The 27,500-nt window shown below is 35.4% G+C and overlaps 1 protein-coding gene and 1 pseudogene across 1 annotated transcript in view; one reads left to right on the top strand and one right to left on the bottom strand.

Annotated features, from left to right (window-relative positions):
* Nucleotides 1-27,500, top strand: part of LOC137614836 (reelin-like) — a 596,609-nt gene that overhangs the window by 519,015 nt on the left and 50,094 nt on the right. Inside the window, exons 42-44 of the mRNA XM_068344496.1 lie at nucleotides 1,490-1,569; nucleotides 23,749-23,910; nucleotides 26,953-27,148. Coding sequence (XP_068200597.1) covers nucleotides 1,490-1,569; nucleotides 23,749-23,910; nucleotides 26,953-27,148 — 438 coding nt within the window. The remainder of the gene's footprint in view (nucleotides 1-1,489; nucleotides 1,570-23,748; nucleotides 23,911-26,952; nucleotides 27,149-27,500) is intronic.
* On the bottom strand, nucleotides 17,540-18,667 carry LOC137615494 (uncharacterized; annotated as a pseudogene).

Here is a 27,500-nt window from a genome sequence, read left to right as displayed (position 1 = left end):
GAACTCTCTCATATCCCTGTTTAAGAATCAAAGTAAAAGGTTATTTTGAAAAGATTTTAATAATAATTACCCAGTTTTTTCAGTGTCCGTAAGAGACCTTTAGATATTTAGTGTTTGACGTATTACCATCTGGGAGTTATAGAATTTCGTCAGAGCTCGGGTATCTTTCAAGTGTAACAGATTTAAATAAAAACAAATAGGTGAGTTTGGAACTCAGGAGGTTTTGTATCTTGACAGCCGTAATATATAATATAACATATTATGGTGCCCAGACCAGGGACCGTAATAATATATTTTTGGTGCCCAGGCCCTTGAGATTGAGCGAGTCTGTTTTAAATATTAGTAATAACAGAGCTGTGTTTTGATTAAAAATTTGAACAGGTTATTGTCGATAGCATTCTATGTATTATTAGGATGTATTTATACACACACACACACACACACACATATATATATATATATATATATATATATATATATATATATATATATATATATGTGTGTGTGTGTGTGTGTGTGTATATATATATATATATATATATATATATATATATATATATATATATATATATATATATATATACACATATATATACAGTATATATATATATATATATATATATATATATATATATATATATATATATATATATATATATATATATATATATATATACAATTTATTCATGCTCTAACATCTTTGTCAAATTACTTTTCATCACCCCTTATACTTTTAATTGTGATAAAGTTATGTTTAATAATATAAGTTTTAGCTAAAGTACAATGAAGCATGGTACCCTCTGCTGTTTTCCTGTCTTTTACATTGGGCAGTCTAAGCAACCTAATTACAGCTGGTGAACCATAAATTAGTAAGAACATTATCGATCAGTAATCCATGTAGAGAAGCAAATGCTAGTAGTTCAAAACGACATTTGGATGAAGGTGAACAAAAATTAAATATGGATTCCACTACCTGCAGTTGTAGTACTTCTATTATTTCAGTTCATAAAAAGTTTAATGTTGTTTTGTCTTGTATGTTTTTGTGTGTGAGAGAGAGATAACAAAACTGGCTCACAGATAAATGAATGCTGCTGAAAGTTAGGAAAGGTTTTAACCTACTATAAATCACATGAAGGTGTAGGACATTCTTACAGCATGTATACAGTATGTTTAACATCCGAATTCTATAGAATTTCTTTTTACAGCGTAAATATATATATCAAATGCATGATGAAACCATGATTTCTGGCCACTCGCTGAATTTTACCGTTGGTTTTATGCATGTAGAATGGTCTATGTTTTTTTTTTTTTTTTTTTTTTTTTCGAAGAATACTACTCATTATGTGTTTTATACTTCACCTACCCAAAGAAGTAGATACCTTAAGTAAATGTAAATTCAAGAATATTTTCTCTTTTATTTGTCTACCATGTAACTTGTATGTTATTACCTTATTCACAATTACTAACAGTTTGTATTTTTATTGCATAGATCGCAGAGAATCACTCCATCAATTTCCAGCTGGCTCTGGGCTGTGGAGCAATGTGGGATAACACCGTTGAACCAGTGAGGTATGGGCAGGTTTATATTTACTTGACACATTAAACTGATAAGAGGTAAAGTTGAAAATTTTCTTTCACTCATAAACCATAAAAACTGCTATCATTATTCTAAAGCCCTAACTCATTCATTTTCAAAGATTCACCTTTAATCTAAAATAGAAATGATATGAGAAAAAAATTTTAATAGTAGAGTTAGATAGAAATAAAATATAAAACACCAGACTATATTTCTTAATTTATAAACTTCTGGAGTTTTGTGAAACATACTGAAAATTTCAGCAAAAAAGCTTACTACTGTTTCTAAATCATATTCGTCAGGAAACAGGTAATGAGCCATATGGCTCCCATTTTTTTTTCTATGTAAATTATTCTTTCTGTAATGTGAACTCACGCTGTAAATAAAAATGTGAGGATGCATGTTATTTTCAAGAAATATGTATTTACTTTAAAAGGGGTAATCCTTTACATACGGGAAATGAGAATCTGCCATCATATGGGTCAAGGGTATGGGAAAGGGATATGGCCAACTAGACGTTCATCTGTCCAGGGTTTTCAAGAGGTCAACTGATAAGGAATCCTTGAATTTGACTTGTGATCTGGGGCGAAAACTATGCTATCCACTCAATCGACATAAAAATAGAGATAGTTTCTGTTTCTACCTAAAGTGGTTAGCCATATGGTTTTTCCCTTTTTCTGTGTGTTGCTAATGGTTTTGTGATTAAATACCTGCAATATTTACAATAAATTTTCCACGCTAGTTATTACATGTTCTTACTTGCTTTGACGTCGATATTTCTATTGCTGGATGATGACCAGGAAATAAGGAATTTGGAGATCACTATTGTTAACGTTAATCTTGATCCTTAAGGTAAATAGTCTCATGCTTACAAACAATCATTCAAGGGGATCCTCTTTCTTTGGAGGGAACTAATAAAGTTCAAAAGGATTGCCAATTCAGCTTTTTATCGATGAGACTCTAGAGATTAGTTAATTGTTTTCGAGCGAGACTCAAATGATTCTACATTATAACTAGAAGATGAGAGTAATAACAAAAGAAGAGAGAAAGACAGAATAGGGTAAGGATAAACTTCTATCACACGATCCTCATCAGTGCTCCAGACACTCAAGGTACGGTATAAGTTGAATATTTTTTTGTATTGTTAATAACTGCTTATTATCCTTTACAGCAAGTTTTGCTCTTAAGCTTTTAACCAATACCTCCTTATTTTCATGCTGTACTATTTTAGATTTAACATTTAAATGTACCCATATATAATGATGATTTAAATTTTTCATCTTTTATTTATTTTTCACTATCATTGGAAGTTTAAATAACATTTGAAAAAGATAGGTCAACACTTTTGATAATGAAGTCTTGCTTACGACTAACACTGTTCTCATGCATATTGTTCATGACTAGAATAAGGATATCAAACATTTCTTAATAATTATGAGCATTTTTATTTATTCTTCATAATTAGCATCATATTAGAAGTAAGTTTTATTGACCTCTTGATTTACATTTCTATATCTGTGTGTGCAGCTGCCATGGACTTTATTTTCCAGTGAGGAAAGGAAATAAGAAAATAAATAAACTACAAGGCAAGCAATGAAGAATTAAAATAAGACACTTTAGGAACGGTAACAACATACAAATAGAGCTTTCATATAAAAACTATAAAAAGAGATTTATGTCAGCATATTCAACATAAAAATATTCTCTGGAAGTTTGAACTTACGAAGTTACTCCGATTCAACTACCTGATTAGGAAGATCGTTCCACATCTTGGTCACAGAAGTGGCTATCCTGAAGGGTATTTAGCCTTGCATGGTGTATCGGCTCCTACATGTTGATCAGTTTTTCCTTCTTTTTCTATAGTTTATGAGTTTGATCAATCACTTTATTTATTTTTCTGTACATATTGTTCTTGTTATCATTCTTGTTAATTTGGTTTTTAAGTATGATGTATCTCATTTATCACCATAAATTCTTATGCTCTTTGGAGACATTGAGCAAACTCCGGGACCAGTTCGTCCCAGATTTCGTAAATGTCCTCTACTCTATTGAAATATTCGTGGTCTTCATGCAAATATTCAAGACCTTACAGTTGCGTCCAGACAGTATGATATTCTTTTGTGCTTAGAAACTTTAGTTTCTATGAGGCACTCATCTGAGCTCCTTATAACTGGTTTTAAGAAGCCAATTATGTTGAAACGTGATCCCATCCCTAAGGCCAGGGGAATGGCGGTGTATATTAGGGCTAAGTACCCTGCTTCTCATAAGTCCTACTTTGAATGTGGATGCCATGAGATTCAGGAAATAAAATTTTGTGGCAGGCATAACAACTTCTATTTGTGTTCGATCTACCGGAATCCTGACATAGATGATTCTGTCTTTGATTGTCTTCTTGACATTATGGCTTAGATACAAGAAGATAATAGAAAGGCCTCTTTTGTCATAGGGAGTGGTTAAATTCTGTTTTTTCTACCAATCGCCGTGGCTTAAGAGCTTTAGACTTTGCCTCTGAAACAGGCTGTGAGAAAATCATAAGTGAAGCTACTCACAGGTCTGGTAATTGCTTGGACCTCGTATACACTGACTCCCCTGGCATTATAACAAGTAAGGTTGGTTCTCCAGTTGGGACATTGACAGTGCAACAACAATAATAAGAATAGGGAAGTGGGGAATATGGGGAAAGGAAGAGTACCCCTGGATACAATCCAATTTATTGCTCAAAGGCAGGTACTCGGGATGGGAAAGATTAAGGGAATAGGGAGAAAGAGAAGTACAGGAGAGGGACATCTGATCATGCCTTGATTGCATTAGTAGTGAAGACTGAGAAGCATGTCCCTGATGTATATTACTCATGTAAGATTTATATGAAATCTCAAGCAGACTGGAATGGGATTTTACATGATCTTTTGAGCTTAAATTGGTCGTATTTGTATAGTAATGTTGAGCCTGCAGTCCCTTTGAAAGAGAATCTAGTCAGCAGGATTGATAGGCGTATCCCTTCTCGTGTGCTAAGGTACCCAGTGAAGGACAAACCATGGTTCAATGATCATTTAAGACGTGTTTATTTGGAGAAGCAGGAGGCCTATCATCTTTGGAGGGGTAACAGATCAGATTTGGCCTGGAATAACTATATTCACCTTTGAGCTTTTTATCACAGAGTTTATGCTACAACTGAGAAAGAATGCAATTTAACCATGAAAGAAACCCTTTCTGGTACAACCCATAGTGGTGGACTACCCTTAAATGTGCACTCTTTGGTGTAGATGCAACAGTTACTCCCTTACTTAAACCAGATGGCTCTGTCACTCACTGTCCAAAGAAAAAGGCAACCCTTTTGGCAGATGTGTTTGACAGTAAGCAGAGTACCGAGAATCTCCATAACTCCCATATTATCTAAAGGTTCTGAGCGTCTTTTGGCAAAATGTCTTAATAGGTTTGCTGAAGGTAATCATCTTTTCCCTAGTTTGCAATTTGGTTTTCATAAAGGCCTTAGAGCATGGGATGCCCTTCTTACAATCTCCAATTCTGTACAGAAATCCATTGATTGTGGTCAGGAAGTTCGTTTGATTGGCCTTGATTTTAGTGCTGCCTTTGACCGTGTTAATCATGAGGCCCTTGTTTTCAAACTGAAACAGTTGGGAGTGGGTGGGTCATTTCTTAGAATCATTATTGAATTTTTAAGTAATAGATTGCAAAGAGTTGTTATTGATGGATACCATAGTGAGTATAGGAATGTGGTATCTGGTGTTACTCAGGGTAGTGTTCTTGGCCCATTACTTTTCATACTATATACGCATGACATGTGGTTTGGTCAAGAAAACAAGCTTGTTGCATATGCAGATGATTCTACTCTCTTTGCATCAATTGCTTCTCCTGAATTTAGATCTGGGGTTGCTGAATCCCTTAATAGAGATCTAGCTAAAATTAGTACATGGTGCAAATTATGGGATAGGAAGTTGAATCCTAACAAAACTCAAAGTATGATTGTAAGTAGTTCAAGGACCGTGGCTCCTTAACATCCGGGTCTCAGCACTGATAGCGTTTCTTTAACTTTGTATGACTTTTAAAATTTTAGGTGTGATTCTCGACAGGAAATTTACTTTTGAGAAACACATCAGGTCTGTGTCTTCTTCAATTGCATAAAAAATTGGCTTATTAAGAAAATCTTTCAAGATCAATCTATTCTGAAGAAGTGTTTTAATTTTTTTCATTTTACCTTGTTTTGAGTATTGTTCTCCTGTGTGGTCTTCAACTGCTGATTCTCATTTTAATTTGTTGGACAGAAACTTACGGTCTATTAAATTTCTTATTCCTGATCTAGATATTAACCTTTGGCACCGTCATTCAATTAGTTCATTATGCATGTTGCATAAGATTTTTTATAATTCTGACCATTCTTTGCATTTAGATCTTCCCGGACAGTTTCATCCTGTTCGCAATACTAGGTATGCAGTTAATTCTAAAAGTCATGCCTTCTCCATAATGAGGCTCAATACTACACAGGACTCCAGAAGTTTTATTCCAGCTGTGACCAAGTTGTGGAATGATCTTCCTAGTAGAGTAGTTGAATCAGTAGGTCTTCAAAATATCAAACTCGTAGCAAATGTTTTTATGTTGAACAGGCTTGCATAAGTCATTTTATAGTTTTTAAATTAAATATCAGTTTTAATATTGTTAATGTTTTTAAAATATTTTATTTTGATTTCGTTACTTCTTATATCGTTTATTTATTTCCTTATTTCCTTTCCTCACTGCGCTATTTTTCCCTGTTGGAGCCCTTGGGCTTATAGTATCTTGCTTTTCCAGCTAGGGTTATAGCTTAGCTAGTAATAATAATAATGCTAATAATAAATCTTCTAGAGTACTATGTTGTATTGAGCCTTATGATGGAGAAAGCATGACTATTGCAATTAACGGCATACATAGTACTACAAACAGGATGGTACTGTGGGTAAGGTTTAAATGCAAAGGATGGTCAGAATTCTGAAAAACTTTATATAACATGTATAACAAACTGATCAATGGAGTCAGTGATTGATATATAGAACGGGAATAAGAAATTTAAAAGACCGTAAGTTTCTGTCCAACAAATTAAGATGAGACTCGGGAGCTGAAGATCAGACAGGCGAACAATACTCGAAGCAAGACGAAATGAAATAATTAAAAGACTTTTTCAGAAAAGATTGATCAATGAAAATTGAAGAACAGGCCGACCGAATGTGTTTCTCAAAAGTATATTTTCTATCAATAATGACACCTAAAATTTCAAGTCATACAGAATTAATAAGAAAGCATTATCAATGCAGAGATCCCGATTTTGAGGAGCCACTGTATACGACCTACTTACAATATTATTCTTTTAGGTTTGTTAGGGTTTAATTTTATGACTCATAATTTGCACCATGCACTTATTTTAGCTAGATCTCTGTTAAGGGATTCAGCAACCCCAGATCTAAATTCAAGAGATGGAATTAAGACAAAGAGAGTAGCATCATCTGCATATGCAATGAGCTTGTTTTCTAGGATAAACCTCATGTCATGTGTATATAGTATAAAAAGCAATGGGCCAAGAACAGTTTGTGATCAATTGCTTACAAATTCAATAATGACGCTGATTAACACAGACAAAGACAGTAATGAAATCAAGGCAAATCATACGAGCTACCTGATCACAACCTAGAAATTTCTGCACTACGTTGGAGATTATAAGAAAGGTATCAAATGCTCCAAGGCCGTTACAAAAAGCAAAATTGCAAACTAAGGAACAGATGACTACCTACAGCAAACCTATTTAGACGTTTTACCAAAAGACATTCAAAAACTTTACATAATGTGGCCCTTATGGAAATTGGGCTGTAATCATCTGTACATAAGCTTCTACAAACACATTTACATGATGGAATAACATTACCAATAGGGTACCGGCAGGACTAATCCGCTAGGTGGCTCTGTGGTGAAGGGAGGCACTTAATGTTGGGCCGCTGGCTTGACGGCCGACTGTCAACGCTCTAAAAGAGGCACAAGAACTTTTTTTCGGGAGGGGGAGGCTAAAATTTGAAAGGGCGCTGACAGTGGGGATATGGGGGCCACCCCCAGATAATTTTCTTTTACAGGGAAACACCCTTAGATGCGATTTCCTGCCATCTGGCTGAAGACTGTAGCAACAATGAAATCATACTTTTTGGACGATTTTTATGTACCCAATTACAATTTGGACACAATAACTATAATACCCGTGGGCCTACTTGATGAAGTTACCAAAAATATGCTATAGATATTAATTCTTTGCTATAAACATTTCAATATTGATCAAGTTAGGACTATGAGTTTTCTAATGCTACAATGTTTTCAATTATGAATAGATACAATTTATTATATCTTTCATTTGTTCATCAATTCCAATTTTATCTTTGAATTTTTAACGGCTTACATATTTTCAATTCCATCTTTGATGTCAGGATGCCAGAGAACTTCAAATCATTCATTCATTCTAATTTCAGGTTTACTGAAGACAATTAAGTATTTTTTTATTTGATAATCATGGTTTTAAACTATGACGATAAGGTATGAAGATGAAAATCTCCCAAACAGAAGTACGCCATAGACTTAATAATACTACATTGGTCATAAAAAATTAAGGTTTTTAAAATGCATATCTGTATATATAAGTAAATATTATATATATATATATATATATATATATATATATATATATATATATATATATATATATATATATATATATATATATATATATATATGTATATATTATATATATATATATAAATATATATATATATATATATATATATATATATATATATATATATATATATATACATATATATATATATATATACATATATATATATATATATATATATATATATATATATATATATATATATATATATATATATATATATATTTATATATATACATATATATATACATATATATATATATATATATATATATATATATATATATATATATATATATATGTATATATGTGTATATATATATATATATATATATATATATATATAAATATATATATATATATATATATATGTATATATATGTATATATATATATATATATATATATATATATATATATATATATATTTAAATATAAATATATATATATATATATATATATATATATATATATATACATATATATATATATATATATATATATATATATATATATATATATATATATGTATATATATATATATATACATATATATATATATCTATATATATATATATATATATATATATATATATATATATATATATATATATATATATATATATATATATAATATATATATATATATATATATATATATATATATATATATATATATATATATATATATATATATATATATATATATATATATATATATACAGTATATAGATCCATGGCTGATACTCAACACGCCAATAGATACTGTGATAAAACCTTGTAAAAACTAAAAGAAATTCTTTGTGAGAGAAATGTTATTATTATTATTATTATTATTATTATTATTATTATTATTATTATTATTATTATTATTATTATTATTATTATTACAAGCTAAGCGGGATGCTATATGCCCAAGGGTTCCAGCAAGGAAAAAAAGCCCAGTGAGGGAAAGAAAGAAGGAAATAAAAATAATGAACCAAAATAAAATATCTTATGAACAGCAACAACATTAAATTGGATCTTTCATATAAGAATTATAAAAACTTCAGAAACAAGAGGAAGAGAAAAAAAGATAGAATAGCATGCCGAGTGTACCCTCGGGCAGGGAAGAAGAAAGACTTGGTGAAACGGCTGGTGAGCATTTTACATTGCAACATGAAGCAAAAGCATTATTTTAACGATTTTCTAAGTGTGTCTACATATTTTCGACGCATGTCATAGGCTTAAATGTACATGTAGTCTGATTAATTAACTAGAAGTGTATAACTATAAAACTGCACAGAATAATTTTTATGACATGGTCACTGTTAAATATATCCCTCCTTTCGGTTTTCCACATATTTTGGCCTATTTTGTCCAATGAATACTTTGACAGTTATGCGTTTTATTCACGAACTGCCAAAACGTTGTTTTTGTAATTTAGTGATGGCAGAGATCGACATCTCAATATTGTTTTCAGCTTTGTCGTTTCAGTTTTCAATATGACGACATTAATTCCACATAGCAGGAGCCATTGCGAGAGTTTCAATGGCATTACCTTGTGCTATAAATTATATGGACCTTCATGGGGATCATCTCCAAAACTTCCCCATTGTATCTAAACGCCGCTGCATTCTGGAATTCTTCTCATCTTGTGAGAAATGTTGTGACGATTTAATAGAGATGTTATATGATCAGAGTTAAATCAAATGTTCTATTAGTTTGTATATTGCTTCAACCACGTAAGTACTTGTACATTTTTATAGCAATATTAATTATCTTAAAAATATTAGTTATGTATCCATGGTAAGCATTTGTATAACTTAAAACATTTGGTAATCAAGTTCATTGTTTTTTCATCTCTGGATAAAAGACAGGAGAAAAATTCTGATGTCTGGTTGTGTTTTTCTTGTTGGATACATTCGCTTTGTTCGATTCTCCAAGGACCAGAAACATCTAACATTCGTGACAGCTGTGATATGGGCTAAAATGAAAAAGGCGACCTATTGCAAAGTAGACATGGCGTCTCATGGCGTCTCCCTTTGAGCATGCGCCACCTAGTGGCGACTCAAATCTATTGGTACCTCATCCTCCAACAAGTGCTAAAAGAATCTCTTCCTGCTAACATGCAGAAAATAAGATATACCCTAGGAGGTATGATATTTGCAGTCTTTATTAGAAAAGGAAGAAGCACTATTTGATTCTATGGCTCAATAAGCATCAAGGTCCATAAGGAGAGCTTAATTTCAGAAGACCAAAAAGATAAACAGCTTAGTTTAGCTTCAGGAAACCAGGAATGAGGAAGATCAAGTTTCTCATTACTATGCTGTCAAGCCCATCAGCCAAAAGGGTTGCCTTTTCATTTGGACAGTGAGTAACAGAACCATCTGGTTTAAGCAAAGGAGGAACTGTTATGTCTGCACCAAAAAGTGCAGATTTAATGGTAGCCCACTACTTTATGTTCCTTGGTTGTACCAGGAAAGTTTTCTTTTATGGATAAATTGTATTTTTTTCAATTGTAGCATTAACTCTGAGCAAAATATTTTAGCTAATTATAGTTATTCCAAGTCAAATCTCATCTGTTACCCTTCCAAAGATGATAGGACTCCTGCTTCTACAAATAATCATGTCTACAATTATCAATGAACCAAATATCATCTTTTACTTGGTACTTTAGCACATGAAAAGTGATACGCCTATTAACTATGCTCACAAAATTCTCAGTATAATACTATTCACAGTATTATACAATTGTGATCAATTCAAGCTCAAAAGATCACTCAAAATGCCATTCCAGTCTGCATAAGATTTTATATAAATCTTACATGTGTATGACACATCAGGGACAGGCTGCTCAGTCTTCACCACTAATGACATTAAGGCATGAACTAACCTTACCTCTTATAATGCTAGGGGATTCAGTGTATGCCACGTCCAATCTGTTACCAGACCTGTGAATAGCTTCAGTTATGATATTCTCACTGTCTGATTCAGAGGCAATGTCCAAAGCTCTTAATCCATGGGTATCAGTAAGAGAAACAAAATTTAACCACTCACTATAGCGAGCATTGAAATCACAAACAAAAACAAAAAGGCCTTTCTATCATATTCTTGTGTCTTATCTATAATAGTAAGAAGACAATCGAAGATAGAATCATCTATCTCATGATTCGGGTAGATCGAACAAATATAGAGGTTGTTATACCTGACACAAACTTTTATTACTTGAATCTCATGACATCCACATTCGACGCAGGACTTTTGATGAGCAGGGTACTCAGTCTCAATATACACCACCATTCCCCTTGACCTTGAAATGAAATCCCATTTCAAAATTATTGGCTTTTTGAAACTAGTAATAAGGAGCATTTCAAAAAGCTTCCTCTTTTTTGAAAAAAAAGTGTACATTTTCTGGTTTTTGAATGTAAGAAAATTATCAGATTATCAGGAATTTTCCATGGATACTAATATCCTAATTTTGTAACTGAATATAACTTACTTGAAAGGGCTGGCTGCCTAATGCTATTTTTCAATGACAGGACTTAGGACATCTCCAAACTGCATAGGATTTTGTCCTTTGACCTTTGGTTTTGCAACGCCAGGGCATATTACCCTGAAAATTTGTTTTTCAAATTCTATCTCCTCCCTTGATAATTATTACTGAGATCTGGGATTACTACCCTATATAGACCTGATATAGACCTCCAATAATATGAAGTTTTTTTTTTTTTTAAGTAATTTTTTTGCCAGATATGATTTTTTTCATTATGGTAAAAAAATAAACCCTAAACATCAGAGAAAAATTTTAAGAAAAAAAATTTTGAAACAAGAATTGGAATAAGGGGACTTCATTTCCTTGTTTATGAATGTATTTCTAAGTTATATACCAAATTTCAATGCTATATCTTTAAAACTAAGGGAGACTATTGAATTTGAAGGTTAACAAGTATAGTTTTGAGATACAGGCATTCAAAGTTTTTATTTTTTTTTTTATTTCTAATAAGACAGTATTAACAAATCATGATTATTATGAATTTTATGTTCTTTTTGGTTATTAATAAAAGAAAACAAAGTTATATATCATAATTTAATCATAAATGAGGAACTTTTTGCAATATCTTTCTTCTTTTTGTTCCTGTTAGGCTAGGCGGCCGCTCCTTTACCCACAACACTCTCTGTCTCTCTCTCTGCCTCTCTCTCTCTCTCTCTCTCTCTCTCTCTCTCTCTCTCTGCACTACCAATATTACCCTCTTCTGAACTCTTAATAGAGCAAATTTTCTTCTTCCTTGTGTTAGCAAGATGTTGAAATTTCCTTTTCCTCTTTAAAATTATAAAATTCTTCCTGAAAACGAGAAAAACAAATGTAAAAATGAGTCAATGTCAGAGGGCGTTCAGTTTTTCTTTGTATTTTTACAAAGACATTATTGTTAAATCCTGATTATTATGAATTTTATGTTTCTATTTGAATATTGATAAACGAAAACAAGGTTATTTATCATAATTTTCTCATAAACGAAGATCCTTCTGCACAATATCTTGCTTCTTTTGCTTGTGTCAGGCAAGGCCGTCGCTTCTCCATCCACACAACTCTCTCTCTCTCTCTCTCTCTCTCTCTCTCTCTCTCTCTCTCTCTGCACTACCGATATTACCCTCTTCTGAACTCTTAATAGAGCGAATGTTCTTCTTCTTTCTGTTAGCAAGATGTTGAAATTGTCTTTTCCTCTTTGAAATGATAAAATTCTTGCCGAAAACGAGAAAAAAAAAAAAAAACTTAAAAATGAGTGAATATCAGAGGTCAAACTCAAGCATGTACTCTCTCTGAGGTTTGTGGTAGGACTGAAGGGTGCAATCAGGGACAGGGTTGCTAGATTATTTCCACTGGATTATCGTTCATGAGCCCTAAAATTATCGTTTTTCACCCAAAACTATCGTACACACTTTCAACATATTAAGGAATAACATAAATGACTTATTTCAAGGTATTTTAGTATAATTGTTTAATTAAACACACACACAATATATATATTCTAGTATCCCCTATACAGTAATTCCGCCATTTTCCATGATTTTCTGAAGAATAGATTATCTGTTTTTCATATATCATATAGCACTCTTGGACAAGCATTTGCTATACTTACGTTCGTCTTATTTCTTTGTCTGCTCGTTTACATACTTATAGTATTTGTGTTATGATTATGCTGAAAGACAATAACTAAATACAGCAAAAGGGTAAAATTTGACCAGAAAAATACACAGACGAGTATAATATGATACGTTAGGCTATCTCGATATGTGTACATGTAGCATACATTTGTGTGCTTGGGCAGTGAAATTTCGGCTGAAAGTCTAAGCTTATACAGAGGAAAGTCTATTCAGTCAATTTCTAAAAAAATAAAATTAATGCCCGATCTCTCGGAATAGGAAATTTTCGGAGTAAAATGGCTTTTTAAATGAAAGAAATAGATCGAAAAAGTATATATAGTTTCAAGTAACTCATAGATAATTTACTGCATGTGTATCATATACGCTGATACACTATAACGGTATTTCTATTTCTTTGTATATTGTCGTTATTGCTCTCCCCTCGCACTGATAACTGGTTCATGCCTCTTTGTTCTTGCATTATTAGGTTTGAATTTTTGTGCCATTCTTAACTAGAACGGGTTGTATATATACTAATGAAGTTAGTTGCATTCACTCCACTTTTCCGTTATAATCTAACTGGCGCATCCGCACATTGGTGACCACTAGATTGTCCAGCTCCCTCCCGCCTTCTCCTTACTGCTGTGTCTTGCTGTTTGATGATGCCACACTTAGACACTAACTACGACTATCAACACCATCCCCCTGAAACTACTGTCCTTCAAAAGCGGAAAAGTGTTCACCTGATTCCAGCGTGTTGAAGTCCAGTTTTGCATCAAGGGCGTGACTCGGTCAGGCACCAATGCATATTACGTTCTCGCTGCAATCCCAGGGACACATTCCTGAAAATCTGCGATTGGCTGTGCTAACAATGGGACATCCTTATAAGGTACAAAAAGCTCAAATCATACCTCGTGAGCAGTTCTCGCCATCACCGACCACCCGCATAGCAAAATTTTCAGCTCTCTTAACAACCATTGTGGGACCAAAAGGCTTCACTCACCCTCAGAAAAATTACCAGTATCACTCGCCCACAATCTGCCGCAGACGGCTCTCCTCATGAAGTGAATCTACTTCGTGCCCTTATGGACATCCACTTCAGCACCTTCCAGACCTCCATCAACACCTCCACTCTGACGAAGTGGACAACTATTCAACATAGACCGAAGCTGACATAAATTTGGCAGGAAACAGTGAAGTGCTGGAGCGGCGACAAAGCCGCCCATAACCTACTCACTCACGCTAACACCAACGACTTCTCCAGCCACTTACTGATGCCCATCAGCCGCAATTATGCTAATACCACTCCAATTCAAGGCTCCAGTGAAGAAATGTGCGAATGGTTATCAGTGGCAAAAAAACAAGTAAGTAGGGTATGGTTTGTGGTGGTGGCCTCCCCTGTCACTAACATTTTCTTTTTACATGATGCAGGTAAGGGCATGCGATTTTTGCTGGACACGGGTGCTTACCATTCTCTTATGTCTAAGTCTGCCGACTTCCACCTGAAAACAGATCTGCGATACCCACCCACTGTTATGAAACCCTCACATTATCGTTTGGAAGTGTCAAATATATTTGCAAGCTTCCCGATACTGACGACACATTTCCAATCCTCAGTGCAGATTTCATCTCCCATTTCCTCCTCTTGGTTGATGTAGCTCACCGACAGTTAGTCAACGCGGAATTGTACTTGTCGATGCCTGTCCAAACAGCCCAATATGACCTCGTTTTCCACATCAGCGCACCCACGGATGCCTACACCCATCTCATCACATCGTTCCCTTGATGTTTTCCATCCAGAACTTCTTTTATGCCTACAGTTCCCGCCAAACACAGTGTATATCACCATATCAAGACAACGGGGCCTCCAATACTCGCCAAATTGAGATGTCTGGCACCAGATCATTTGACTGCCGCTAAACAAACATTCACCGAAATGGAAGAAATTGGCCTTTGCCAAAAAGCCTCAAGACCATGGTCGTCACTCTTACACATCGTTCTAAAGAAAGATGGCTCTCTGCGTTCATGTGGAGATTACAGGCACCTGAACATGCAGACAGAACCGGATCACTACCCCTTCTCGAACAACGGGAATGTGTATTCCTACTTTACAAATCGAAGGTTTTCTAAACGCTCAATCTCCTGAAGGGGTATTATCCCCAAGACCGCCATCACCACCCCCTTCAGTACATGCATTTTCACTCACTCGTATTTTGGTTTTGGACTTCGTAATTGAGGGGCCACTTTTCAATGTCTCATCAATGGCATCTTAGGGGACCTGCACTTCTGTGTATGTTATAAGGACGACATATTTTTGTTTTCTTCCTCCAAAGATGAACACCTCCATTGTCTGTGCATCATCCTCAACCACCTACAACAGAATAGCCTAGTACTTCGATATGAAAAGTATACTTTGTCGCCAATGAAGTATCATTCCTAGGGCACCACTTTACTCCTGAAGGAGTCTACCCCCTCCCTGAGAAGGAAGCAGCCGTTCAGATCTTCCCCACGCACTTGACCGTCAAAGCACTGCAAGAATTCTTGGGCATGATAAATTATTATCACCATTTCCTGCCAACCATGACCCTACTCTTTTGTTATTTTATTGTTAAACCTTGAATTCATACATGTTCTCGTCCTTTTAAGAAAATTATAAAAGCAGCAAAGCATTGGCCCTTCCTTCCTCTTTAAAGTTTATTTAATATAAAAAAGTCATAACTGTTTCAAGTTAAAATAAAAGCAGGGGGTGAACTGAGAAAAATAGCCCTAACGCTTCTTCGGGGATTGACGAAGACAACCAAAGGCACTCATTGTATGTAATGTATCAAAAGTCTAAAATATGTAAACATCAAGATATAACACTCACCCGTGAGAAGTCTTTAATTTTTTTTTTTTTTTTTTTACTCAATCAACTGTGAGGGTCTTATCGGGCACCACATGACTCACTGGAATACTAACCGTGGCTTGGTTTGTAAATTAACCTCTTGACTAGTACTGTGGTAACGTGTTTGCCTAGCATTCGCATGGCAGAAGATCGATCCCCGCCCAGGACCGTGTGTTTAAGCTGTTTACTGGGGGGGGGGGCACTGCTTTGGTAGGGCACCACAGTGGGGGGTTGGGATTGCCTGGCTGACATTCTAGTGATCATCTATTTTGATGGAACTGAAACCAGACACCTTTAATCGTCGATCATTTCTAAGCTTCTATATCTTTTTATTTAAAGAGGCTAAAACTTTTTTTTTTTTCTCTGGATCTCAGAACTGTCTTTGTGTAGGGACTGGTACCAAACATTGCTTAGTTATGAGGTTCAGCTTAATTTAACCAAAGTTATATTCAATTGTGAGCATAAAAAACCACTGCTGTATCAAATTTCACATCTGTCACCTGACCCATCCATATGCGATCTTTCTGCCTCAATCCTCAGTGAAACGCTTTTAAGAATATTTTGCCATATATATAGACAATATATCATACATACATACATACATACATACATACATACATACATATATACAACCAATAATGTCAACAATGACATGTAGATATTTAGATAGATATGTATACGCACAGATTAAAGGACCTGTTGACCTAAGCACCATAAGTTACCTTTTTTATTATCAAATATTGATTATCTTTATTTAGGAAGTTGCTCGTAGCATAATTTTACCAAAAAACAAATATTTTGGTGATATTTTGAAAACTGATTTTTTTAATAAATAAATAAATACGGGAAAATAAGACAATTTTTGGACTTCTAAGTCTTTTTTATTTTTTAAGTAAATTCTTGCCATTTTGTTTTAAATTACTCTACATACATCCAAATATAATATTAGGGAATTATTACTCTCCAAACCTCCATTTTCATAGGTACCTGAAATGCCTGATAAACGCAGGTGGACAAAAATTTTAAATAAATTGATGAAAAATAATAAAAGAATCACTAAACAATAATAAAGCATTTACATTTTTAAATGTACACTAAACATAACCTTAAAGCTTTTATGAATAAAAGACAAAATAAATAAAGACTCTAAGTAGAAAAATAATGGAGCCTTAGCACTTAGAAACTGAAAAAAACTTTGATTTTGAGAAAAGGACACTTAAAGTTGGTGACACTGATCCGGTAGTGTTGTGAGGTTAGTTGAAGATTTTTTTTGGTAATGAAGCTTCCCCTGCCTCATAATCTGGGTCTTTTACCATTTTCCTTTTGTGTTTAGCCTTCTTCTTGAAAAGTAAGTCCATATTGGCATCCACCCTGGCTAGATATGCTGATGATATTTCAGTCCATGGAAAACCTAAATAGTAATCCAAGTGGCTGGCTGTATAACCAGCATTATAGTTTGCTACTCCTCGTGCTACTGCAAAGTCGATAATCCTCTTGCTTCCATTTTTATTCTTATGGCAGTATCTCCACAGTCTTCAGTGTAGAGATTCATTTCGGTTCTGGATTTGGCCATGAAGACACGCCTCCAGGAGCTCGTCACTCATCATTCTTTAGTAGACTTAAATATTTGTTTTTTCCCTTCCTCATTAACAATGAATTTCACTTTCATGGGTGAATGTGACTGGGAAACCTCATTATTCATCACTTCTTTTTGTATTAAAGCAATAGGTTTTCACTAATTTATCACAATAATCATGATTAGGACATTCATCTGTGGTACAGCAGTGATAGACTCCTGCTAATATGGCTCTTCTCAATTCCTCTACACCTGTTCCTGCAAATTCTTTTATTGCATGTCCATAATAAAAAGTCAGAGCTTCAATTACATCATCTGTTAGCTTATTTTTCCCAGCAAGTAATTTCATCCTTCTCCCATTCACTACTTTCACATATGTCATCTTCAGGTTTTCTAAAGCTTTACGAAACTGTTTACACACATGGTTGACCCATTCAATTTTCCTGACAGTTACTGCTATAACATAGTATGGTCCTTTGCCATCATTCTGTTCCTTTATTTCATCAAATGCAATGCTATCTCCATCTGACAGCATTGTCTCATAACATAACTTGAATTCCCTTGATCGAGCCCATAATCGTATGGCTGTGCTCCACTCCACACCTCCACTCTTCCCACTATAGTTCATGTTGCACTTGTGCTTGTGATCTGTCAGTAGCTCTTTATATATCCCATCATCTATCATTTTATTTTCTAGTTTTCTTTCATGAGAATTATATGTCTCACAATAGTTACTCAAAGTTTTATAATCTATCACAACCCCTGCATGTCTCTCAATGGCAGCTCCAAATCCATAATGTGACATATGTCCCCTCTTTTGCCAACTTCCATCAAATGACACACTCACTGGCAGTATACCATTTACTGGTGAAATTCCCAATTTATTTTCATGCTATCGAAACAATTCTTCAGTATTCATAAGAAAAGATTGTACTTTGGCAATAACTATCTCAGTAATATGACTTGAATACCTTTTGTAAGTTTTGAAGGCAATTTTCCCCAAATTCAAACACTCGCATAATTTTGTGAATCCATTATGCCCTGAACCCAACAACATTGTTATATATATAAGCATGGATGTTACTGGTAAAAAATATTTGCTCAAACACCTGTCATCACTGATAATGTTTTCACATTTGTTACATTTCACAGATATTCTTGAATCCAGACATTTCGAAATTACTTCCACTGCATAGTTATTTTCGAATGGACAGGCCATCAGTTCTATAACACTCACAAGATATTCATTGCTAATAATAGAGTATCTATCACTAGATATATTCACATTTTCATTCGTAAACAGGTATTTGTGAACAACTGACAAACATACAGAATAGGCATTCGATTTTTCACACTTTCATTCACGATTTCTTTCAGTAGCTTTTCCTCCTAATTGAGTGTTATTTCGGCAATGTCTCTCACGTTTTGTTGGTCTAGGCATGTTTATGATAATGTAAAATACGTGTAGAAATAATGAACACTTTAAAGTCGGTAAATAGCAACACAAAATGCTTATTGTCCGTCAGGAATTCATTGAAAACTTTATCAACAAACACACGTGCTTCTTTTAGTATGAAAAGCATTTGCGGTCAAATGACCTACCCATTGTCTGATTTGGTTTTCCCAGTCTTTCACTAAACTCTAATTTAAAGAGTCTGTATTGGAGATCATAGTTACTAAATGCTTAAACCTTGTATCTTTACCCTATGGCTCTATCTACTCACGATCTACGTTGATAATAATATCAAAATTTTATTTTTGGTGATCTTGCTTGTATAATTTACGGTCACGGTGATTAGAAATTCATATCTTACATCCGAGTGTGTATAACGAAATTCTTAACGTAGTCAATGAATCTCAAGGAAAATATAAACTATAAAGTGTAATTTTAAAGGTGCTTGTCTCCCAGCAAAGGAACAACTTACCTTTAAGCCATTTGCTAAAGTTTGGTATCTTCTCGGAATATGAACTTCTCCTTTCGGATTGAGAGTACAATTAACCCCAAACCTGCCTTGCTAAAAAACGAAAATGCTCTGCCGCATCTGCCATGTACTCTGAATTAAGCCAAATAACAAACCTAATCACATTCATGATTCAAGCAGCCTCCAGTCGCATATTCTGTGAATTACTACACAGCCATTAAAACCTTAACCTAAGTGCCATCACATTTGTGATTCATAAAGCCCCTAATTACATATTCCGTGATTCGTGGTCCAATGATTTACTACTCAAGCCTTAAACGCTTAAGCTAAATATCATCACATTCATGATTCAAGCAGCCTCCAATTGCATATTCTGTGATTTGCTACACAACCATCAAATCTTTAATCTGAGTACCATCAACCTCGTGATCCTGGCAGACTCAATCACTTATCCTGTGATTTGCTGTACAAACCTATTAATTTTACAATCACATCCATGATTTACAACCCGAGAGCTATGCCTGCTAAAACTCGTAGCGACGGAGGGATGAGCACATCAAGCCAAGCGGGTCCTTCATGGACCCCACCGCCTTCACCGTCCGGTCAACTGTTCACACCCTCTTCCGAAACCACAGTCAAAACCGACCCTGCTCCTGACAATGAATCTGGCTCGCAACGACACCAATCAGTCAAACTCATTCAACCTATCATTAGCCCAACCCGGATCAAGAAGATCCAAGACCTAGTTCAACGTGTGAAACCCGAGCTCTTCGTCTCCAAGGAGTATCCAAACCCAGCCCTTGACGAGAGGGAAACCAACCAGCTTGATGGATACATCCCAGCACTTCAGGATGACAAGAACTTGCTTATCGAGGGCTCTTAACAGGAAAATACCAGCCGACTATTGGAGGCTTTCCAGGACAGTTACGTACAACTTTCCCGCCCTATGTTACACCTAGAGAGTACATAATTGCCAACTCCACCCACTCAAACCAACGTCATCATCACAAGGCCACTGCCCGATCCCAATCACCCCGTGTTCGACAACAAGATCAAATCCTGGTACTCATGATGGTCCTCGTTCAAGGTTCTCGTACACTACAAAAAGTACGACGAACCCCGCAAGTTTTGCTGCCCTGCAGAAAGCCTGTCGAGGTTTGGTGAAGTCGCTTACAAACAACTTCATATACACTTCTGGTCAGTACCAACGCTGTATAATAATCCTGCATCAGGAGTACAACAATCCTCAGTGTATCGGGAGCCAGTTGATATGAGCTTTCAACCAGCTCCATACCCCAGGAACAACTACTCTGAGCTGCAGGAGTTCTATGCCCAATGGCTGAACCTGAAGAAGCAAGTATCACCACCTCACAGGTGAGAGAATTCAGACTGAAGTCCCATCCAAAATACTGGATATTAGTCAAAATGAATACCCTACCTTCGAGGAATTGAGAATGAGCCTGAATACTTACTGTCGGCAGATGTAACAGTTGAACACCGATTCGGCCAGCAGGAGAATCAGTACTCCACTCAAAAGGCACAAGCCTCATCATACCAAGGATGAGACTGAACTGTCTCGTAGCTCTGTGCCAAATTATGACCGCGCCAACCAGCTACTTCGCTACATTGACCACCAGATGGTCCTGCCTCCACCACGGCAGCCCGGGCCTCCGCACTCCAACCAACCACCTTCCCCACTGACCTTCCGACAGTCACGCCGCTGCAACCCCCCATGTCCTCATAATACTCTGGTGGTAGACCATATAAACCGTGTCTGTTTTGTCAAGATACGACACATAGACCAACAGTCTGCCCCAACTATGGTACTCTCAATAAATGCAAGACCAGTCTGCAACAACACACTCGTTGCACCCAATGCTTTGCTACTGATCACAATGCTAACACTTGCAATACCTAAATTGTCTGCCAGCTGTGTCAGCAAGCCCACATTCTACTGTTGTGTCCTAGCCTTCCAAACGCCTTATTAAGGCCTGCCACCATCACTCAGAATGTGCCACGACTATGCCCCACCACCTGCCTACCACAGCCACCGTACTGGCTACTCCCACCTTTCGTATCATGCACGGAGAACCCCCCATGTGTACGCGTAGTTTCCTTGACTCAGAAAGCCAGCACACCTTTATCACGCCCACTCTAGTGAACCAACTTGGTCTCCAACCCATATGTCATGAGTCACTCGTACTCACCTCCTTCACTATCAGGGAACATGTTAAAGACTATGCTGTAGTCAAAGTGCCCTTCTGTCTTGGACGGTATCACCACACTGTCTATACTCTCGTCACTCCTTTAGCCAATAAAACCATTACAGTACCAGGAATCAGTGCTTTTGCTTGCCATTTGAAGGACCGTGGTGTCAAACTCGCTGACACCGGGGTACAACATGACACGCTCAGTGGAATCGACCTTGTCATCGCGGCCAACTATTGGACCTATTTTATCATAGGGTCTTGCTTCATTGACAATATCAAACTCCTTACGTGTTACGCGAGAGCCATTATCTTCGGCACATTGCTCACCTGGACTCGTTCCTGCATAGACAACGTTCAACTAGGCCATAACTACATCGTCACGCACAGAGCATCGGTCGCACTGCCCCATTGACCACTCAACCATCTATTCTCTGACCAGCCGACTAACTCTCTACTATCTAACCAGCTGCCAATCCCAGTTGACCGCACGCCGGCCACGACACCTGAACGGCCATCTAATCTGCTGGACTCAGCTCAGTCTGCTCAAAACGTTGACCCACCAACTATCATGCAGCCACTCCCACCGACTAACACTCTTACCAGCTGCCATGCTGCATTGACCGCCCGACTGCCACGCCTCCTGAACAGCCACCTAATCCGCTGAACTCAGCTCAGTCAGCTCAAGCGATGACCCGCCAATAGTCATGCCACCACGGCCACAGACTAGCCCTCTATTCTCCAGCCAGTTGCCATGCTATATTGATCACCCAGTGGCAAAACCGTCTGAGCCACCAACCAGTCCTCCACTCTCCAGCCAGCTGTCATGTTATGTTGATCGACTGGCGGCCAAACCGCCTGAACCACCAGCCAGCCCTCTATTTTCAGTCAGCTGCCAAGTTATGTTGATCGCTCATAGGGATTGTCAATTGAGATACTTCTTCCAATCCCGGGATTTCGGGGAAAGGTTATGTTTTCCCGGGATCCCGGGAAAATCCTGAGAAATCCATTGATTTAAAATAGAAATATATTTTTGTATGTAAGGAATGAAATATTGCAAAAGACTCATAGAACATGATTATTTGATTATTTTTAAAGCATTGTCAAAGACATATCCGCAATATATAATGCAAATTTGATGAAATAGCATAAGTAGCAAAATAATAAGCTTGGTTTTTGCATGTTACTGCAAAGTACAAACTATTTTGAGTTGGAATATGAACATAAAAAACAAACAATTTACACTTTTATCACATAGACGAGTTCTAAGTCTCGTGATAAACAGTACTACAGTTGAAAAAAAATTTTCTTCTATGTATCCATATATATATATATATATATATATATATATATATATATATATATATATATATATATATATATATATATATATATATATATATATATATATATATATATATATATATATGTATATATATATATATATATATATATGGAGAGGTAGATAGATGACTAGATAGATAGATAGATAATATTGTGTGTATATTACGTTTATATTATCATTTCTGTTAAGATGGTTTTTGCTTGTGATGTGACTTTTTCATTGCTTTTAATTCTTATTCTTATCAGATATGCCGTTCCATGTACAAGACTAATATGACTATTAAGAGCGCATAGAAAACATATCTTTAATTAGCCTATAATACTAGAAAATGTTTCTTTCTTTAAATATCATTGTTTTTTGGGGGGACACAAAAATATTTTGATATGTTCTTAATTCTATTTTATTCCACCAGGTTAGAATATTCACTGGATTTTGGTAATCAATGGAGACTCGTTCGAGAGATGTGCTTACCAGGAAGTAACAGCTGTTCTGAAATCAGTGATGAGTCCGTATTCCATGCTCCCCTTAACTGGAATAGATATGTTTTTCCCTTGGATCACATTGGACCAGCAAAGTAAGTGCAACTTTCAACAATAATGATGTCCCTAACTGTTGCAATAATGGCACATGCGCTCAATTACAGGTGGTTATAGAGATGCTAATACTTTATATTTTACTAGAACTCTCACTATAAAATGTGAAAACTTGATCAGAACTAAAATGTCACTCATTCTTTAGTATTTCACTTAACTAACACCATATTCCATCTCATGATGTTATATGAAAACTGTAAGATACAACTCCCATTTTTGGGGGATATGCCTAAGCTTTATATATATAAAAAAGTTCTATTCTTTTTCAAGCATTCATAAACCAATATCAAATTCCTATTCTTGATTTCATTTTTAGTACTAGTTTTACTATATTTCCTTGCCTCATTAATGTATTAATAAGAACGGTAACTGCGGTAATATAATCATAAAGGAATAAAAGTTAAGCAATACAGACTACAGTCCAGACAAACTATTCTCGCTTACTGTATAAAACCCATCAATTGTTTGGTGAGGATACCCACCTAATGTGGTAAAATAGGGCCACAAGAACATGTTACCTGCAACACAAAATTCAACTAGAAGCAACAGGTACTTTAACCTGTAGGTATAACCTAGCCTCTCCAAAAGTGACAGTGAGCCGAGCGTAGCCTACCCTAAGGACGTTTGAATAGCCTAGCCTTGACTAGAAATTACAATGGTTACTTTCAAGGGTAATTGTTTACAACACCACGCTCTACATTTACTCCAAAATAATGCAATCTGGCAATTATCATCTTCTTGCACAGTAATTAGGGGGTTATTTAGATTCTGGGAAAGCAATAATTAGCACGATATGTTGAGGAAGAGGGAAGGGGTTATAAAAAGAAAATAGTTCGGTTTCCTCACTAAACAACTTGGAACTGACATGTCAACATAATCAACCAAACAGAATTTGTAATGCTAGCGTACATAAACAGAAGATCGTGATGCCAGCATACATTTGATATACTGTATATTCAAAATATACTCAATTAAAAATGGATTAATTACTCAAAAGTGTCCATAAAATATGCAATTTCCAAATAGTGACACTTTTGAGTAATCACTCAATTTTGGATCAAGTATATTTTGAATATACAGTATATCAAATGTACACTGACTTCACGAACTTCTGTTTATGTACGCTGGCATCACGAATTCAGTTTGGCTTACTATGTTGACATGTCAGTTCCAAGTTGTTTAGAGAGGAAACCGAGCTATTTTCTTTTTATAACCCCTTCCCACTTCCTCAACATATTGTGTTGACTATTGCTTTCCCAGAATCTAAATAACCACCTAATTACTGTGCAAGAAGATGAGAACTGCAGGATTGCATTATTTTGGAGTAAATGGAGAGCGTGGTGTTGTAAACAATTACACCTTCCAGTAACCCCCAGTATATTGAACACAATCTTTCAGCCAGGTTGTGAGAAGTTTGTATGATTACAAACTAGCTCTAAGGCTACACTCTGACAAGTAACAAGGTGACTTACTAACCAAGGTCCCCATGAATCATAGCCTTAGGTCGGTAATAGCCTGAAGGGATCACCACCTTTCATCTGACATGCAAAACAATTAGCAGGGAAAGGATTCCAAAAGCACTAAGTATTTTTTTTATGCTGACCGTTGTACTAAAAAAAAAACGTATTAGATACTAAGTCTACTCGATCAATTATCTGTTGAAGCTACTTCTCTAGCTGCATCTTTATGGCTGCCCAATCTAGACTCCCCATGTTTAACCTCCCGTTCTATTGGAGTCTAAATCATGATAATATATACATAGAAAAATAACAGATTAAGGTGGGAGAAGTTAATAATAATTCAATTAAAATCATTGAGTTAAGGGTAATCTGAGTTCTATATAAGATATTTCAGACTTGGGAAGAGAAATAAACAATATGTATAAATAACGCATGGTCACGCATAGAATTCAAAGATTTGAAATTACATAATCATAGAAACATATCAAACTCTAAATGGCTAATCCCAAAAACCCCAAAGATTAAATTACATATTTGTACAACCAAGCCATAGTCAGTGTATCTGAACACTTACCTAAGGTGGTGACTACCCTTTGAACAATATGATACAAGAGCACATCCTTGTATATTTCATCTAAGTGCAATGCTATATCCTAACTAAATGTGACAAAATCTAATATAAACATCAAACCAGAATATATCATGCATATGAAAACAATAGCTCCTTGAAATGTTATCTAATGATATGTATAACCAAGAATCAAAGTTTATTTTGGTATTTTTGGGATAATCCTTTACTTGTTTATTTCCAAATTGCATTGGAACGACAATTTCAATCATCACTAAAATGATATTTAACGTATTCCTCATCAAATATTGTTATGTATTATTCCTCGAATCTTTCTCACCTTTGAACCTTAGAAGTGTTTATTAACTGAGATCGGTCTTATTTTTGTGTGGAATGGATTCCTACCCACTCCTAACTACGTTCGGAAATGAATGACCACAGTGCTATTAACAAGGTATTGGTTTTCAGGCACTAGTTGGAGGAATAAGTAGCCCCCAGTTTTCATAACCAGGAAAAAGGAGAGAGTCCTTTTGAGAGTAACTAAATGATGACTATCTTTAAAAGTGTCTAATGACTAAGAATAATATTAAGCAAGTGTATTTATGTGACACAGACTGACGACTTTCATACGAAGTAATCTAGGCCACTCACATCAAGCCCTGATGAATTTCCTGCTACATCAAATGACCGACCATAGATGCATGGAATTCATATTCATTGTCTCTGAGACTTGGGTTAGTGGACTGTAAACCTGGCTTCAACTTCGCTACCATCCTTTCTGATCATGCAGCTTGTCTTCAACCCTGACTACGTCTTACTTCCTGTCGAAAGGGTGCCAAAACTTTTGTTCACGAATGTACCTAATCCTTGAAATTAAAATTATATAAAATGTCAATCAATATTTTTTGTTGATTATGATTTTAAGATTCATTATAATATAACACTTATAAAAATTTTAGCAAAAAATTAAAGATCATTACGTTCGCTACTTTAAGGTATATACGATTCCGATGGATCCAGCAACCCACCTCTGATATTTCTGGAAGTCACCAGTGGTCCTTGAGGGATGTTTTCATAGGAGTTTCATGTCCTCACCACTGCTTAGGCCGAGGTTCGTGTCTACAAGGCATATGTAATTGTGAAGCAGGATATGCCGGCGTTTATTGCCAGCACGTACTTAAAGAAAATGTGGTAAGTTTAGAATTAGTACAGCAATTAAGTTAACATAAGATTGCGCATTTGTCTTATCTTAAGGCTAGTCTATAAATTAACATTTTCCATGTACTTCCTAAGGTATTTGATAAGAAAAATCAAGGTAGGTTTTGAACTGCAATAACTAAAGTGCTCAGAATTCCATGGTCCAGAATACTATCGTTTCTCAAAACATTTAACATAATAGCAAGTAATGCAGCTTTGCCTTGTTTACAGAGGTAGTATGTTAGACAGCAATAGGAAATGATTCTTCATGAAATATATAAATTATTTAATCGTGTAACCACTCAATTCGTTTCCGTGTCCAATAAAAGGTACGATTTTGGAATGG

Source organism: Palaemon carinicauda, chromosome 21, assembly GCF_036898095.1.
Source record: "Palaemon carinicauda isolate YSFRI2023 chromosome 21, ASM3689809v2, whole genome shotgun sequence".
Classification (NCBI taxonomy): domain Eukaryota; kingdom Metazoa; phylum Arthropoda; class Malacostraca; order Decapoda; family Palaemonidae; genus Palaemon; species Palaemon carinicauda.
This window is presented reverse-complemented; position numbering and strand designations above follow the sequence as displayed.